Source organism: Corvus hawaiiensis, chromosome 28 (assembly GCF_020740725.1).
Source record: "Corvus hawaiiensis isolate bCorHaw1 chromosome 28, bCorHaw1.pri.cur, whole genome shotgun sequence".
Lineage (NCBI taxonomy): Eukaryota > Metazoa > Chordata > Aves > Passeriformes > Corvidae > Corvus > Corvus hawaiiensis.
Window position 1 is genome coordinate 4,472,535 of NC_063240.1, and position 15,450 is coordinate 4,487,984.

The 15,450-nt window shown below is 43.7% G+C and overlaps 1 protein-coding gene across 7 annotated transcripts in view; it reads left to right on the forward strand.

Annotated features, from left to right (window-relative positions):
* Positions 1-15,450, forward strand: part of CPAMD8 (C3 and PZP like alpha-2-macroglobulin domain containing 8) — a 54,616-nt gene that overhangs the window by 19,059 nt on the left and 20,107 nt on the right. For 5 of the 7 annotated variants that reach the window (XM_048287879.1, XM_048287883.1, XM_048287880.1 and 2 more), the window contains exons 20-34: positions 423-654; positions 1,272-1,425; positions 2,009-2,151; positions 2,606-2,657; positions 3,333-3,631; positions 4,030-4,255; positions 4,802-4,978; positions 7,834-7,915; positions 9,374-9,530; positions 9,977-10,051; positions 11,880-12,045; positions 12,696-12,782; positions 13,656-13,792; positions 14,792-14,947; positions 15,327-15,389. In XM_048287879.1, the coding sequence (XP_048143836.1) occupies positions 423-654; positions 1,272-1,425; positions 2,009-2,151; positions 2,606-2,657; positions 3,333-3,631; positions 4,030-4,255; positions 4,802-4,978; positions 7,834-7,915; positions 9,374-9,530; positions 9,977-10,051; positions 11,880-12,045; positions 12,696-12,782; positions 13,656-13,792; positions 14,792-14,947; positions 15,327-15,389 (2,206 nt within the window). The remainder of the gene's footprint in view (positions 1-422; positions 655-1,271; positions 1,426-2,008; positions 2,152-2,605; positions 2,658-3,332; positions 3,632-4,029; positions 4,256-4,801; positions 4,979-7,833; positions 7,916-9,373; positions 9,531-9,976; positions 10,052-11,879; positions 12,046-12,695; positions 12,783-13,655; positions 13,793-14,791; positions 14,948-15,326; positions 15,390-15,450) is intronic. The other 2 variants (XM_048287882.1, XM_048287884.1) reach the window with 1 other exon arrangement.

Below are 15,450 nucleotides of genomic sequence, written 5' to 3' on the forward strand. Positions count from 1 at the left end.
AATCAATTATTGTTGAACTGTTTTTATCCAGGACTTCAGTCTGGGATTATTTCTTGTCTTTCTTTTTAGGTTTTGAGGTTTGTTTTAGAGTTTTGTTTAGATTTTTTTTTTTTTTTTTTTACTTAGTGCAGACATTTGTCCCTAAGAAAAGTAACTCTAAAATGAGGCTGCAAATGAAGTTTTTCATCCAGGAAGAATCTGTGCTCTGCAGAAGCAACTATTTGCTGTTCTGCTGCTTGTAAATCTTTGCAGGTCTCAAAACTGATAAAAAATACTGAGCCTTTTGTAAGGCTCAAAGCAGACGATCCTATCTTACAAATATAAGGGAACTCCCCAAAACGTTAGGCTGTATGTGCTTTAACATCATTAAAAATCATGTAATTAATGTGATGAACCCAAGTCATTCCGTGTTCTCTTGGCAGTAACAGCTCAGGGGAAGCCCAGCTGCACGTGGAGGTGCCCGACTCCATCACCACGTGGATCACGGAGGCCGTGGCTCTGTCTGAGGAGAAGGGGCTGGGCATTGCCAGCCAGACCGAGCTGAAGACGTTCAAACCTTTCTTCATCGACTTCACGCTGCCCTACCACGTCATCCGGGGCGAGCAGACCAAGATCCCTCTCACTGTCTACAACTACCTGGCCCTGTGTGCAGAGGTACCAGCTCAGTTCTCACTCCTGGCTCCATTCTGGGTTATCACCACGGCTGGTGGGTGATCTACAGGTCACAGTAGATAAGGTGCCAGGCTAACACAGAGGTGGGGTCAGCAGAGGTGCTTTGAAAAGATAAATATTGCTTTTTAAATTCAAATAAATGTTGCTGCTTTGTTTATAGTAACACGTGTAGTAGTCTGAAGTGTCTTGCAGCACTTCAGGAAAACAAATGTTGAAAAATACGGGGAAGACAATAAGGGAGATCATGCTGAACCACAGAGGAGAATTTCCTTCATAATCAAAAAGCTGCCAAAAATATTTTGAAGGAATACTTTGAATTTATTTTGAAGGAATTTTTTTTTCCCCAAGAAATCCTCTTCCCCTGATGTTTTCTTTTCACACTCCCCATCTGCCCAGCTCCAGCAGCATCTCCTAGAAATACATGTAGAATTGCTGAGCTGAAAGTACTGCTCTCAGTCAAATCCATGGCTATTTGAAGAGTGAACAATCTGTATTCTGTGATTTTTATGAAGCATTCTGCAGGTTTCACTCCTTCACATGGATCAGTTTGGCTTTGCAGCTGACATTTCCAAGGAATGACATTCCCAAAACTTTTGCAGGTCCACGTGAAGATTTCTGTCCCAAAAGGCATCAAGTTTGTTGGGCACCCTGGGAAGCACCACCTGACCAGGAAGAAGTGTGTGGCCCCTGGGGAAGCCAAACCCACCTCCATCGTTCTGTCCTTCAACGAGCTGGGCCTGAGCAACATCACTGGTAGTACACAGCTAAAACCAGCTTGTTGGTGCTTAAAGGGGTTTTACAAGTGTTTCTTTTGATTCCTCTCTCAGGAGAAAATTCTTATTTCCCTATTGCCCCAATTCCTCTGTTCCACTTGCTGCCAGCTTGGCTTTTCAACCTCATTTATTGTAGGAACAAACTCGCTGCCTGTGATGCACAGAATGTACAAACAAACGTCAGGAGATTCTCTGGTCATCAGCTTTCCTGCTGTGATATTTGCTCGTGCAAGGCTGGACCTGTTACATTTCCCTGAAGAGATCAGGGGAAATCTTTAAACAAGAGAAAAACAACAAATTCTGTGCATCTTTCAACAAATAATCCCAGCAAAAATTGTGCAACACTGAAAAGTAGGAAGAAGTTTCTCTGTTACCCCATGACTGTCTAAGTATTGCCTAGTTTTAGATGTGATCACTCAAATACGGATCAAGGGAGTATGAGAGAGTTGTAATTACAGCACTTGATGTGTTGTTAATCAGCTGTTTCTAATTAGTTTAGATCTCTAACTTCTAGAGATCTTCCTATCTCAAAATCTCTGCTGCTTTTCCCTTCTGTTTCTTAGCAAAAGCTTTTGCCTACGGTGGGACCAATTGCTGTCAGGAGGGGATGCAGACTCTAAAGAGTGGCAAACATTCAGAGGACTCTTACATGGACAAAAGGATCCCCGTGGGAGTGGATTATGTTCGCAGCAGTGTCATTATTGAGGTGAGAAAATACAAATTTATGGTAATTCAGGAAAAAAAAATGCTTGGGCAAATTGTGAAATCAAACATGAATGGGTTTATGAAGATCCTCAGGTTGATTTGTGGCATGTTCGAGAGATTGGAAATAATCAGCTTTAGTGGTACTTGGACAGAAAGAACCCTTTTGGTTCAGAGCTCCTCTGGTGAATCTTCAGTACTGCTCAGGAAAAAAAGGAATGGAAATTTTATGGGATAAACTTGCCCGGTTCATGTAAGAAATGTGATCAAATGGAAGGTTCTCTGGCAGTGGTTAGCACATCTCTAGCTAACAGAACCCTGTGCCATCCCTCTTCTATCAAGGATATAAACCACTGTACAGCAGCAAATATAATTTCTATATTTTCCAAGTAAAACTGGAATCTGTTCCTGCTAATCCAAGCCCTGTGGTTTATGTGTGGATTTCTGTCTTTCTATAGCCAGAGGGACTGTCCAGAGAATACACCTACAGTGTGTTCTTCTGCCCAAATGGTAAGTTCATGATCTGAATGAGATATTCAGTTTGTTTGATTCAGTTTTAAAAAGAAACATTCGGCTTCATCTCATTTAAAAAAAAAAATTTAAAAAAATCTTTGTTTCCATTTCTCTGTGATTGATGAGTTATGGTGTGTAGGAAGAACTTGTGAATAAAGAGTCTTTCTTACCTGGCTGGCTAATTATGAATTTGCTCTAACTGCCCAAGTGATTTCTGGAAATGGCCATTAAATTCCTTTACTTTATGGAACAGTTTAAGTATTCAGCACTGTGGACAGTAACTGGGACTGTACTTTATTTTCAGCTGGTGTTTTAAAATTCAGTTCTGGAATCAGTCTGTCCTTTCTGCCAGAGATTTGGATAGCTCAGAGTTGGCTCCAGTAGCTAAACAGAGATGCTTTTGACCACTAGATTAGAACTGAAAAATCGCTTGCTGAGTTCATAAGAAATTCAGCTGAGCAGCTTGAAGGATCTTCTGCCTTGAAGGGGGTAAAAATAAAAGATGAGAAGAAGCATCTGTGTGTATTTTAACACTTTAAAAGAAGCTGGCAGAAACCCCATGTACTTAGGAAAAGTCTGTTTGTTTGAATTTCAGTTACCAGCCAAGGGTTACTTTTGATGTCCGTGAGACGAGCTCTAATTCTTACCGCATTCCCTCGTTTTTCTGACTAGAGAAAATACACATTTCCACACCTAACAAATACGAGTACCAGTACATGCAGAAACCTGCCCAGATGAGCCACTTTGACATCGCAGTGAAGGCCCACAATGATGCTCACCTGGCCCTGTCCTCTGGTCCCCACGACATGGCAGAGATGACAGAGATTGTTATCGGGGGACACCAAAACACTAAAACTTGGATTTCCATCAGCAAAATGGGAGAGCCTGTGGCCAGCAGGGACACACCTGGTATCCTCTCCTGGGATGAATTCCGCAGCTTCTGGATCAGCTGGAAAAATGGAGTTATCCAGGTACTGGATTCATCTGAGCAATGGTCTGGGACTCCCTTTCTAAACAGAGTGCGGGCACACACAGAGCAGGTTTTCCTTGGTGTAGAAGGTGGGAGCTTCATTCCTGTTGCCTTTTCCCTCTGAAGCCCTGATCAGGCTGTTTTGATCAGAACAAGCCTGCTTTTGCCACCGTTGTGTTCTCAGGACCTCAGTCCTCAACGTTTTTAGTGATGAAAGCCTTGAAGGCCAAGCCTGTGGAATTCTCATTGAACTTCCTTGGATTGCTTTGTGGGTGGGGAAGAGAGAGGTATTGCTCCATCTCCAATGCACATCTGAGTTAGGAGGTGTCCCAGCACACGTGGTAGAGTGACTCCACGTGTGTGGGCTCTTGGAACTCCATGGTCTCTTGTCCCTTTCAGGTTGGCCACGGTACTCGGGTGCTAAACGAATCTATTATTGTGGAGTGGACAGTCCCCAAACAGCTTGAGGTGAAGTACATTGGCTTTTCCACAGGCTGGGGGTCAATGGGAGAGTTTAAAATTTGGAGAAAAGAAGAGACTGATGAAAATCACAATGAAGCATTTACTCTTGGAGTTCCCCACAACATAATTCCAGGATCAGAAAGAGCTACGGCTTCAATAATAGGTATCAATTATCAGGAGGTATCACTTAGGTACCCGTTATCAAATGTGAACAGATGCTCCAGCTGTTACTTCTGACCAGTACTTGAGTAATGCACACCAGATAAGATAGACACAGGCACTTAAAGAGAGGTTTATCCCTGCTTAATTCTGGGGCAGATAATTCTTTTGGGTTTCTTTGTCACTTGTTTGAAGCCTGTTTGGGTTCTCAGCGGCTTAAAGTTGTGAGGGGCTTTGCAGGGGCACTGTCTGTTACAGTTCAAAGTATTTCTTTCATTATCATCCTCATCACAGATTGTGCCGTGTTCCAAACTAGTCTGAACTGGGAAGTCATGGATAATCAAAGGCTGAAATGTGGAATTTCCTTAATCCCACAAGAGATTGAAGGGCTGAGACTCAACAGCTGAAGGACTTCCCACTCATGTTATGGTTTATTTAAGCTGACTCTGTGGTAGCCAGGAGATATTAGAGCAGTCAGGTTTTAATCATAAAACACCAAAAGTAAACCTTAATTGCTTGATCCTGAACATGTCCCCTCTCTCTCAAACAGGAGATGTGATGGGTCCTACACTGAACAACCTGGACAACCTGCTGAGGTTGCCTTTTGGCTGTGGGGAGCAGAACATGATCCATTTTGCTCCCAATGTTTTTGTCCTGAAGTACCTGCAGAAAACCAAACAGCTCAGTCACGAGGTGGAGGTTGAAGCTACTGATTACCTTGTTCAAGGTAACTCATTGCAAGTGAATTTATAGATGGAGAAAAGGCTTTGAGTTAGAAGTTTTACTTGTCATGTCATTTCTTTTCATCAAGAATAGCCCAAGCGATGAGAATTCATCATTTCTTGCAGGATAATCTCACAAGTTGACAGATTTTAATGGCAAGATATTTTCCCTTGATATGTAACTTGTGTTTCCCTTCAGTAACTCCCAGTTCAGATGCATATTGATTTATCTTTATCTTTTTTTCTTAGCTAATTTCTATGTTTAAAAATTTTTTAAAGTAAAGGAAAATGAAATTTAGTAAAAATCTGTATATTTGGGGTTTTTGCTTTATTCATAAATTGTCTTTTCAAGCCTTTAGTCACTAGAGTTATGGCTCTTTTCTGGACTTTTTTTTAACAGTATTTTCTTTGTAACAGCATACCAAAAATCAAAATTTAGCATCCAATGTAGTTAAAAACCTTCATTATATGGCTCTAGGTTATCTGTCCTTTCAGTGTCCTGTCCTACTTTACTAAGCAGCTCAAAACAACCTTTTTCTTTTTTTTGCACTGTTTTTCTCAACATTTGTTTTCAGAAGAGCCACGTGCAAAATAGTTTTATAACTAAGTGCAATTCTCAGGACAAGTAAGAATTCAGAGATCATTAAAAACAAGAATGACCCAAAGGGACAAAGCTCTCTTGTGTATGAGTCAGACAATAGTCATGTCATGAAATCAGAGGTGACAGGGTTAGGTGGTTCTCCTCTGAAAATATAAATATAAAATGTAATATGTGAGATATTTCTTGTATTCAGCAGCAAAAGCCCAGTGCTGCTTCCTTTGCCTGGCTCCAGTCATTCCACTTGCAATTCTCTGTGCTTGCTGAGAGCAGTGAGGCAAAGGGAATTTGTTAATGGCCCAAGTCAGTGTTTCCTTTGCAACATCATTTGCTTTTGTTTCTTTTTATGAATCTGCAAACCTTCCAGGTTTTTGGCTCCAAACTCTGTTTGCTAATTAACCCTTGCAGAAGAAACCCCCAAGAGTTTTAAACCCTTCTGCGTTTACTGGAGCCCTGCCAAGTATAAGGTTTAGATGGGAAATGCTCACTCCAGAAGGCTTTTGTGATTTACCAAGCCAGAAAACTTCTTCATCCCTTAATCATCCATCATGGAAAGTGCTGATACCCAACAATTCCCATGTATTCCCTCTTCGTTAGAAGTGGCCTGGGCTAAACCAGTCAGTATTTTTTCTGCTTTCCCACAAAAAAACCCCAGGTGAACAGGGGAAAACTGGAAAGGGGAACCTCTCCAGTGAGTCCCAGCATGCAGAGGATTGTTTAGAAAAGAGGAGGTTTCAGAAGAGCAAGCAAGGCATAAAGTCTGCGCCACTACCAACCAACAAGCAAAGAAGAATAACAGCAAGAGCGATGAAGCATAATTCAGCTCAAAATCACAGAATCACAAAGTTTTCCTGAGTTGGAAGGGACCCAAAGTGAGCATTGAGTCCACCTCTGAAATTAATGGCCCATACAGGGCTCAAACCCACAGCCTGGGCAGTATTGGCACCATGAACACCCAAAAAGAGAAGAACAGAAACAATGAGAAGAGTGATATAAAATATAAGGATTTAATGTGTCCTTATACACACTGGAAATGAACATTGAGGAACTGTTTAGCAGGAAGTGCTCAGTAGTAGATTGTACCTGAGGCCTGCAGGGGGAAAAAAAGGCAATTTAATTTAATACCTATTTTTTGGAAGAGGAAAAAAATAATACCATTACTTGGCTTTCTGCCACGTATCTGTACCTATCCCACGACCACCAAACAAAGATGTGGTGGCACCAAGAGCATCATCAATCTCTAGGTCTTTGTTCCTCTCATTTTTCAGGCCATTCCCTGTGAGCACTGAGGGGCTACAGAGCAACTGGAAAGTGTGGGAGTCATGGGCAGCCCTTCCTCAGGGATTGAGGAGCTGCCTGTATCCAGAGGGGTCAGCAGAGAAACTCCACCTCCGGAGATGAAACAATGATCCATTCCCATAAAAACATCACGAGGTGTGGAATAAAACACCTTCTCCTGTGCTGCAGCATTTCGCAGGCATTGAATGTCTTTTGACACAATCTTCTTGCAGATCAGACTTTTCCTTATCAGAAATATCCATCCTGGAGTGTTTGACTCCAATGGGTGTTTTAGAGCTTTATCCAAGTGTGCCTTGTGTACTCATCCACGTGGAGGCTGTGTTAGGATGGGCAGTTCATGGTTATAGACAAACAGGTTTGAGAAGCAAATTATTTTCCGAGTAGAAAGAGCATTTTGACTTTTTCTTCATTTTCAACTTTAGAAGACATTCCAGGAGAGAGTTCTTCTCTTCAGCATTCACCTTGTTAATAACGATGTCTAAAACAAGCCTTGGGACAGCCCTTGCACCTGGGAGGTGTTCACGTGCATTAAGATCACAGCTGTTGTTTTTATGTTACGTGAAGTTGATCCAAGCAACAGCTTTGGGAAAAGTCTGAATCCAGCTGCAATGTCACAGGCAAAACATTTTCATTTGTAAATGGAAGTAAAATGGAAGGAGAGTGGCTGTGTGCTTAAGTAAAAACCTTTTGATAGTGCATTTTTTTTCAGAGAAGTATCAGATTTTTAGCATTTCCAGTGTCCAAAAGGCAGGAGCTGCAGTGTCCCAGATGTTATCCTGAGCAGATTGCTGGATAAACTGCACACAGAGCTGGCTCTCACTCACAGCAGAATAAGAAGCTGCCTCGGGCAGCAGAATCCCTTACACAAGTTGCCAGATGGTCTGAGTCTTCATTCACTTTAAACACTCGTTTTTCTCTGTGTGAGGAGATCTTGGACTCCCCCAATTCTTTTGTGACTTCCAGGCTACCAGCGCCAGCTGACCTACAAGAGGCAAGATGGCTCATACAGTGCTTTTGGGGAGAGGGACTCATCAGGGAGCATGTGGTGAGTGGCTATTTAAAACTGAGTTAGAAAAGTGCTAAGTGTTTGCTAAACGGGGAAAATACACAATTGGCTGGGAAAGAGGAGTAGTTTTCCAGCTGCTCTCGTGGTATCACACACAGTGGAGAACAGAAATAGTGCAATAATGTTCAGTGACTGCAGAGCTGCTGTTCAGCGCTGCTGAGTGCTCTGACTACATTAGGAGAGGTGCTGTAGGTGATTCAGGACTCAGGAGCAGTTAGGAGAGTCAAATCTGCAAACAGGTCCAGGCTTCAGGCACAAAAGCTGTAGTTAAGGGTCATATCTGCAACTGGAGTAGCAATTATGGGTATTTAAGCACCTAATTCCATTAGGGAATGGAGTTTTACCTGAAGCACATACTGGGAAACATGCTGTCTCCACAAGTGGCAGAGGCTTCTATCAGGGTAGGTAAAAAACCCATCAAAACCAGCTCAAAACCCCCCCAAAGACATCCTTATACCGTGTGCTTTCCATCCCCTGCTGCATGGAACTGTATGGATTTATGCTCTGGGAATACGTGCAGGACCTTTCAGAGTCCAACAACAGGAGAGCCAGAATTCTGAAACTGCGGGGTCAGTGCTGTGTCCCCCCAGGAGCCCTCGGCCTGCGAGGTTTGTGTGGCATCAGCCCAGCCCCGAGGGCTCAGCTGTGGAGATCCTGGGCTTCTCATTCCTCTGCCTGTGCTGTCAGGTGCCTCCTCCAGCTGCTCCGTGTCTGGGCTTTCACTGATTTCCCTCCCCAGCTCATGGCCAGGGAAGCACCACTGCTGCTGCTGCCTCACTCTTCCTAAGATAGGGAACTTTTATCTCAGCTGCGGCATCTCCCAGTCCCTGGATGTGAAATATGGTGACACAGAATTACTCAACACTCGAAAAATCCCCTGCCAGGCAGCAGTGTTTGCTACCCTCCCATTCCTCGGGGGCTTGTAAATGCAATGACTCAGTCCCCCAAAGCTGGCCAGTGCTCACACTTGTTGTCAGAGGTTTAGAATTCCAAAAACACTTCTGGTGCTTTCTTAAGTCTTAATTCTGTATAAAGTGTAACATAGCTTCAGGCTTCAGGAAAGGATCTGGGTTTCTTATGTGAAATATATTGATTCTTAGTTTTAAAATATTGATTCTTAGCTTAAAAACTTTAATCATTTGGGCAGATGAGCACCTATCAAAAAGACCTATATTTCAGAGTGTGCCATAATCATGATAAACACATCTTTGACTTCTACTTTTCAATTTAGTTTGTTGAACCTTAATCCTTTTCTTATCAAAAGCCTGAACAGTGTTCAGGTGCTTTTATGTCCCATGAACATTTTAACAAAAATATTTAGTGTTTCCAAAAACATTTTTTTAAAAATTTGTGCTTTCTAAGAATGTTAATTTTCACTTACAGATACTTTATTCTGAATTTGTTTTCTCAGGAAAGATGATTAATTCATTTTTACAGGTTAACAGCTTTTGTCCTCAAGTCCTTTGCTCAGTCTCGTGGGTTTATTTTCATTGACCCCAAAGAACTCACAGCTGCCAAAGACTGGATAATCCAGCACCAGAAAGAGGACGGCTCTTTCCCTGCTATGGGCAGGATACTAAACAAGGACATTCAGGTAAAAAACACACAGGATCAATGTGCAGCAAGAGCATTTTTGAATTTATTATCAAAGCACGAAGCGATGCAGTTTGAATATGAATTTTGCACTTGAAAGGCTGGAATGCTGTAGGGGGAACCTGGGACTTCAGTTCAAAAAGGTCTATCAGAAAGTGTCTGTGGGGTGTCCCCAGAGGATGGAAAGCAAGATGTGAAGTCTTACAAAGACTGCATTAAATGTGTCCTCAGGTCACTGCCAGGGACAGCCGAGTCCTGGGTCCAACCGGTGTGGGCTTGGGTTCCTAAATCTTGTACTCCTTGTGTGCAAAGCAAAAGAAATTTGGTGATGCTTCAGCTTCTCCTCTAGCTCTAACACATCCTTTGTACTGCCTCAAAGTCTTTTTTTTCCTCCAGTGTCCTTTTCTCTAGTTTTCATCCAGTGGTTTGTGTTGTTTGCCCTTCCAGGGTGGGATCCATGGGAAGATCTCCCTGACAGCTTATGTGGTTGCATCTCTTCTGGAAACAGGTGTCACTTCTGAGGTAACAAAAGCTCAGCTAAACAGCTCTAAAAATTCTCTCTCCTCTATTTTTTAAACTTCATTCTGCTGCTGTTTGCCTTCAGAGGTTCTGTGCTCTCTAGAATGACTGACAGCATCCAGGGAAGAGAGGCTGCTGGAAAGCCTTGGGATTATTCTAAAACTAAGGGATCTGTTCTGAAATTGTTCAAGGTGGTCTCCCACCCTTCAACCATCAGTTCATGATTATTCCACCAAGCAAAACACCTCCCTGCAGCCCCATCCCTCAACCTCTCCCAGAAATTACCACAAAAAGTGTTTTCTGCCTTGTAGCTTCAAGCTGTGAGTGCTGCCTGTGCAGATCCTGGGCTCTTGCCTGTAGAGACTCAGAAATCCTGGCTTGGTGCTAAAAGCAGTTTAACTTGGGGATCCAGAGAACTCTTGTGGTCTGGCTTGGCTGCAGTGGCCAAAATGCTACTGCTGTTAGATTACAGTGCCTTTGGAGAGCTGAGCTCCTGCAATGCGCTGGATCGAGGGCTCTGCAGAAAAATGTTTCTGTTCTTTGCAATGAGACAGAGCAGGAACACTGCAAAAAAGAGAAACAGCTCTGTGGGAATGGCCAATTCTGCTGGAAGAAACACCCCAAACTTCCAGTACTGCTGGCATTTTAGGGATTCCTCCTTAAAACTCATGGTAAAACAGTGCTCCTGCCCTCTGATGGGTTTCTGCCAGCATGCAGTTTCGTTAGAATGGAGATGTTTAGATAAGATTATAGTTGCACATTGCCAATAACTAGGACTGGGAAGATGCTCCCTTGCAGATGTTCCCTTGCCCCTCAGCCAAGGGAGAGGGCAGTGGTGGCTGTGCACAGGTAGAACTGCCTGGAAAATGGGAAGAGGAGGGGTAGTGGGTGTTGCAGCATCTCTTGGTGACCTGCTCTCAGACAAAAGGGCCCGTTCAGGCACAACACTGCCATGAGTTTGTGGAGGTGTCAGAACAGCCTGTGCCCATTCAGGAGCTCTGATAACTTCAGCACTCCTCATCCATCCCTGTGGAGCCTGAAGAGTGAGACCAGGCTGCTGTTGCAAGCAGAGCTCACAGAGTAACTTCCTGCCTCCCTGCCAGCAGTGTCCCCCTCTGAGCAGTGATGTGATGCTCTCTCTGGGCTGCTGTGTGTCAAGGCAGCCCCAGAAGTGCAGTTTCTGTGGATCCTAATGGTTTTCCTAGAGGAGATTTGTGAGTGTTCCTAATGATCTTAGCTAGGAAATGAGGAAGGAGAAGGTTAGTGCCACAGGGAAATCAAAGGAAACCAAATTACATCAAGTCCAATTAAATTGTTTCTATAAATTATCAGAGCCACGTTCCTGCATGGTGAGGTCATTGGGGGAGTTAATAAAACATGTTTGTTGGCTGCAGGGACCCCTGGGAACCTTGGCCTTTATTATCCTCTGGCGTCTGCTAGACGCTCCGGAGTGTCAGGAACACAATCAAACCTACAGTACCGAACTCGCCTCTGCCCTGTTCATCTGCTGCCTTGCAGGGACATGGAATTTCTTCAGCTTTAGGGGCAGAAAAGTGTGTCTCAGTGTTAGCGTAAATCATTCTTGCTCTGCTGTTTGCTCCTTTTTTTTTTTTTTAATTTTTGATCCATGGCTTTTCTTAGGGTAAGTATCAGTGCCATTCTGCAGAGAGCAAAATGTATCTTTCCTAATTTATTAGGTTTTGCTGTTGTTTTTTTGTTTGGCCTTTTTGTTGTTGTTTGTTTGTTTTTATGGGAATGATGTAACGAGTAATAAAGCAATTCTATCTTCTGAGACTGGTAAATATGTCTGGGCTCTTTCCCCTGAATGTAGGAAGAAAGAACAGCTGTTGACAAAGCAAAACACTTCCTGGAGTCCAACCTGTACTCGGCAGAAGACCCCTACACGACTGCACTGACTGCCTACGCCCTGACCCTGCTGCACAGCCCCTCTGCAGCCGCGACGCTGCGCAGGATGAACAGCATGGCCATCACCCAAGGTACTGAGCTCCAGCCCCGAGCCTGTCCCCCTGTAGGAACAAGCAAACACAGCCTGAATGCTGGATTTGAGCTCCTGGAGAGGATGGGGCCTGGGGCATGAGGGATTCCTCACGGCACAGTTTAGCTTTGTAAGGCAAGAGCACTCCTGGTTCTCTCTGGAGAGGGCTGAGAGCTCAGCTCCACACGTGCAGCTGATGCTGAGGGAAGGCAAGTGCAGCAGAATCACAGAATATCCTGAACTGGGAGGGATCAACTCATAAATGAATGGCCCACACAGAGATCAGCCCCACAGCCTTGGTGTTCAGCAGCACCATTCTTTAACCAGCAGAGTGATCTCAGGTTGTTCAGAGGCTCTGCAGTGCTCTCCTCGCAGTGACAAGAGTTTGCCCTGTAACACCTCACGTTCCCTGACAGTGTATTTTAACCCAAAACGCAAGAATTACTTGATTTGTCACATTGAATCATCTTTGTCATTCCAAAGGGAGCCCCTTGCCCAGGGACTGGTTGCCCGAAAGGAGGGACAGCGCAGCTCAGGGCACGGAGCTCCTCTGAGCCGAGGCAAAAGTGGAACCTGACCCTTCCTGTGCACAGAGGCTCAGCTGCACTCCTGCTCTGATAACACACATATTTCACTGCCCTCTTCTCCTAGATGGCTTTACACACTGGAGCCTCACAGGAACCCTTGTCACTGATGAAGACACCTTCATGGGCTTTAATGATGGACTCTCTCAATCAGGTAATCAGGCAGGAACCTGTGGTGCAAAGGCAGGGAAAAGGGAAGGAGCTGCCACACCAGCCTGCATGTATTGCAGTGAATTGTTTATACAATACAAGGAATTCTGGAACTGTCTGAGGAAAGAGAGCTCAGAAAAGGCAGGTAATGTTATGCTGAAGGAATAAATGAGAGAGCAGGTGCAGAGAGGATGGGCTTTTCAGGCCCAGCTGTCTCATCAGCTTTCACTCCCATTATAAAGACAGAAGAGTGAGAGCCACGTGGGATTCTATCAGGGAGTAATAATTTGAAAGGGAAAACTGAGGGAATGCAAATATATTTCATTTCGGAGCTATTTATCTCTGTTTTTAAATGGACCTAAGGATTGTCACTGACACTTCAGCTGATTTTTCTAGACTTTAACTGTCAAAGCCACAGCAATGATGCTGTAATTTTCAAGCCACTTAAAGCCACTGACTCTTTGGATATGATGCAGGTGCAGCAATGTTCAAGAGGGATCTGACTGGATATTGTATGAAAACCTCAGGACAGGGCAACAGTGTGGGCAGCAGCAGAGTAGAACTGGAGTGGGAGAGGAATTACCTGTGGGACACAGTCAAATAGAAGGGGTTTATCTATTGTGTGAATATCTTTATTATTGGTTACCTATTGTGTGAAGGGAAGCTTATGTTGAAAGCAGAGGTATCTTAGGAAGGTGAAGCATTTCGGGTGCAGACATTTTAACTTCCCTTTCCCTGTGTTTATTTCTACAGACTCTTGGCTTTTTAAAATTATTTTTCAGTTAATAAATATTCATAAAGCTACCTCTAGACCCATCTGGATTCTCACTTCTAGGTGGTATTTAGATGATTTTATTTAATTCCCCCCTTCTTTCAGTTGTTTCTGCAGAAGTGGAAATGACATCTTATGCCCTTCTGACCTACACACTCCTGGGAGACGTGGCCTCTGCACTCCCTGTAGTCAAATGGCTCTCACAGCAAAGGAATGCACTGGGAGGATTCTCATCTACTCAGGTGGGCTGCCTCTGGAAAAGGTAGCTGGGATGCCTGCATTGTCAGTTGATTTAGGAATGCAGTGTAGGAACCCAGAGTGCCGAGAATATTTCTCTGCCTGTTTTTAAGGGTTCTTACCCCCCTGAACAACACTGTTTTAACCTCCAGCCTAGGAAAAAATTACCAACGAACAGACAACAACTAGAAAATACAGTGGTGTGAATTAGGTGATAGACTACGATGTAAGATTGTCACAGGGTGAAAAATTTAGAGGTTTTGGGCTTCTCTTTGTAGTAAATAGATAAGAGTAAAAAATATCAAAATGGAGGATTGTTGTTGTTCTCTAAACCTTCTTCTCCTCCTTCTACTACTCCATGTTCTGCAGTAAAAGTAGTTTGGAATGATTGGATAGAGAATTCCGCAGTTCCTGCCCGTGATACTGAATAATTGGTAGGAAAGTGAAAATAATGTACGTTTTTAGTAACTATTGGTTAAAATATATTTAAAAAGCTGTGTAAATCTTGATAGAGAGCCCTCACTCCTGCTTTCTGTGCTCTATGCAGTACCTGGGTCATGCTGGTGGCTCTGTTCCTCTGATAAGACTTAATAAACAACTGTCTGGAAGCATTGAAAACCAAGGAAAAGTCTCGGTTTATCTTTGAAACTTCTTGCAAGGACTTTTAGAAAATTCTCTCCCATCAGGAGGGATTTGATTTATGGCACAGTTCTGTGTCAATGCAGAGTTTCCATCTTCCTGACAGAAATTGTTTGTGTTCTGCTAAGAAGAAAAACTTTCCAGCGCTCTTTACTGCTTCCTTCCTGGACTGGTAATTTGAAAGGAACCCAGACTTTGTCCTCACAGGTGCTTTGATAGGAAAAGTGAGCAAAACCTGATGTTTCTTTTGCCATGTGATTTATCAAGGAATATTCTGCGTCCTGGAGCCAAGCACAGTTGTTTGGAAGTTTACTGTGCTCCTGTATTCTTCACTGTTCTGATTTCTCCTTCTTCTGACCTCCCAGGACACCTGTGTGGCCCTGCAGGCTCTGGCTGAATATGCCATCCTTTCTTATGTTGGAGGAGTCAACCTGACCATTTCCTTGGCTTCTACTAACCTGGACTACCAGGAGACATTTGAGCTCAACAAGATGAACAAAAAAGTCCTTCAGACTGCAGTGGTAGGTGGATTTGTGCAGGCAGATTTTCAAAGCACGTGAGCTAGGTTCTGAATGAGGGCTTGGATCAGTGATGGTAAAAGCAAAAGTTAAACACTGAGACCTGTGGGGCTCTCTGGGTTTGTGGCTGGGTTCTGCTGTGAAGGAGACAGCACTCCAAATTAAAGGCATTTTTCACCATAACCAATGCCTGCTGTTTATTTTGGGCTGCTGTTTGTCTCTGCCATTGTAAGTGCAGGTGGTGAAGAGACCAATTCATGTTCATTTCATTTCTGTAGTGTCCTTTGTAAAGATATTTTGTACAGAACAGAGCTAAATCTAATATTAATTTCCATTCTGAGTGCCATGTCTTGTGTGTGTCTCACCTGTGGATTCTCCCCAGATCCCCAGTATTCCAACAGGGCTGTTTGTGAGTGCCAAAGGTGAAGGCTGCTGTCTGATGCAGGTAAGGTTGCCGTGGGGCTGGAGAAAGCATGGGAGCAGATGATCTCTGTACTCACAGCCTG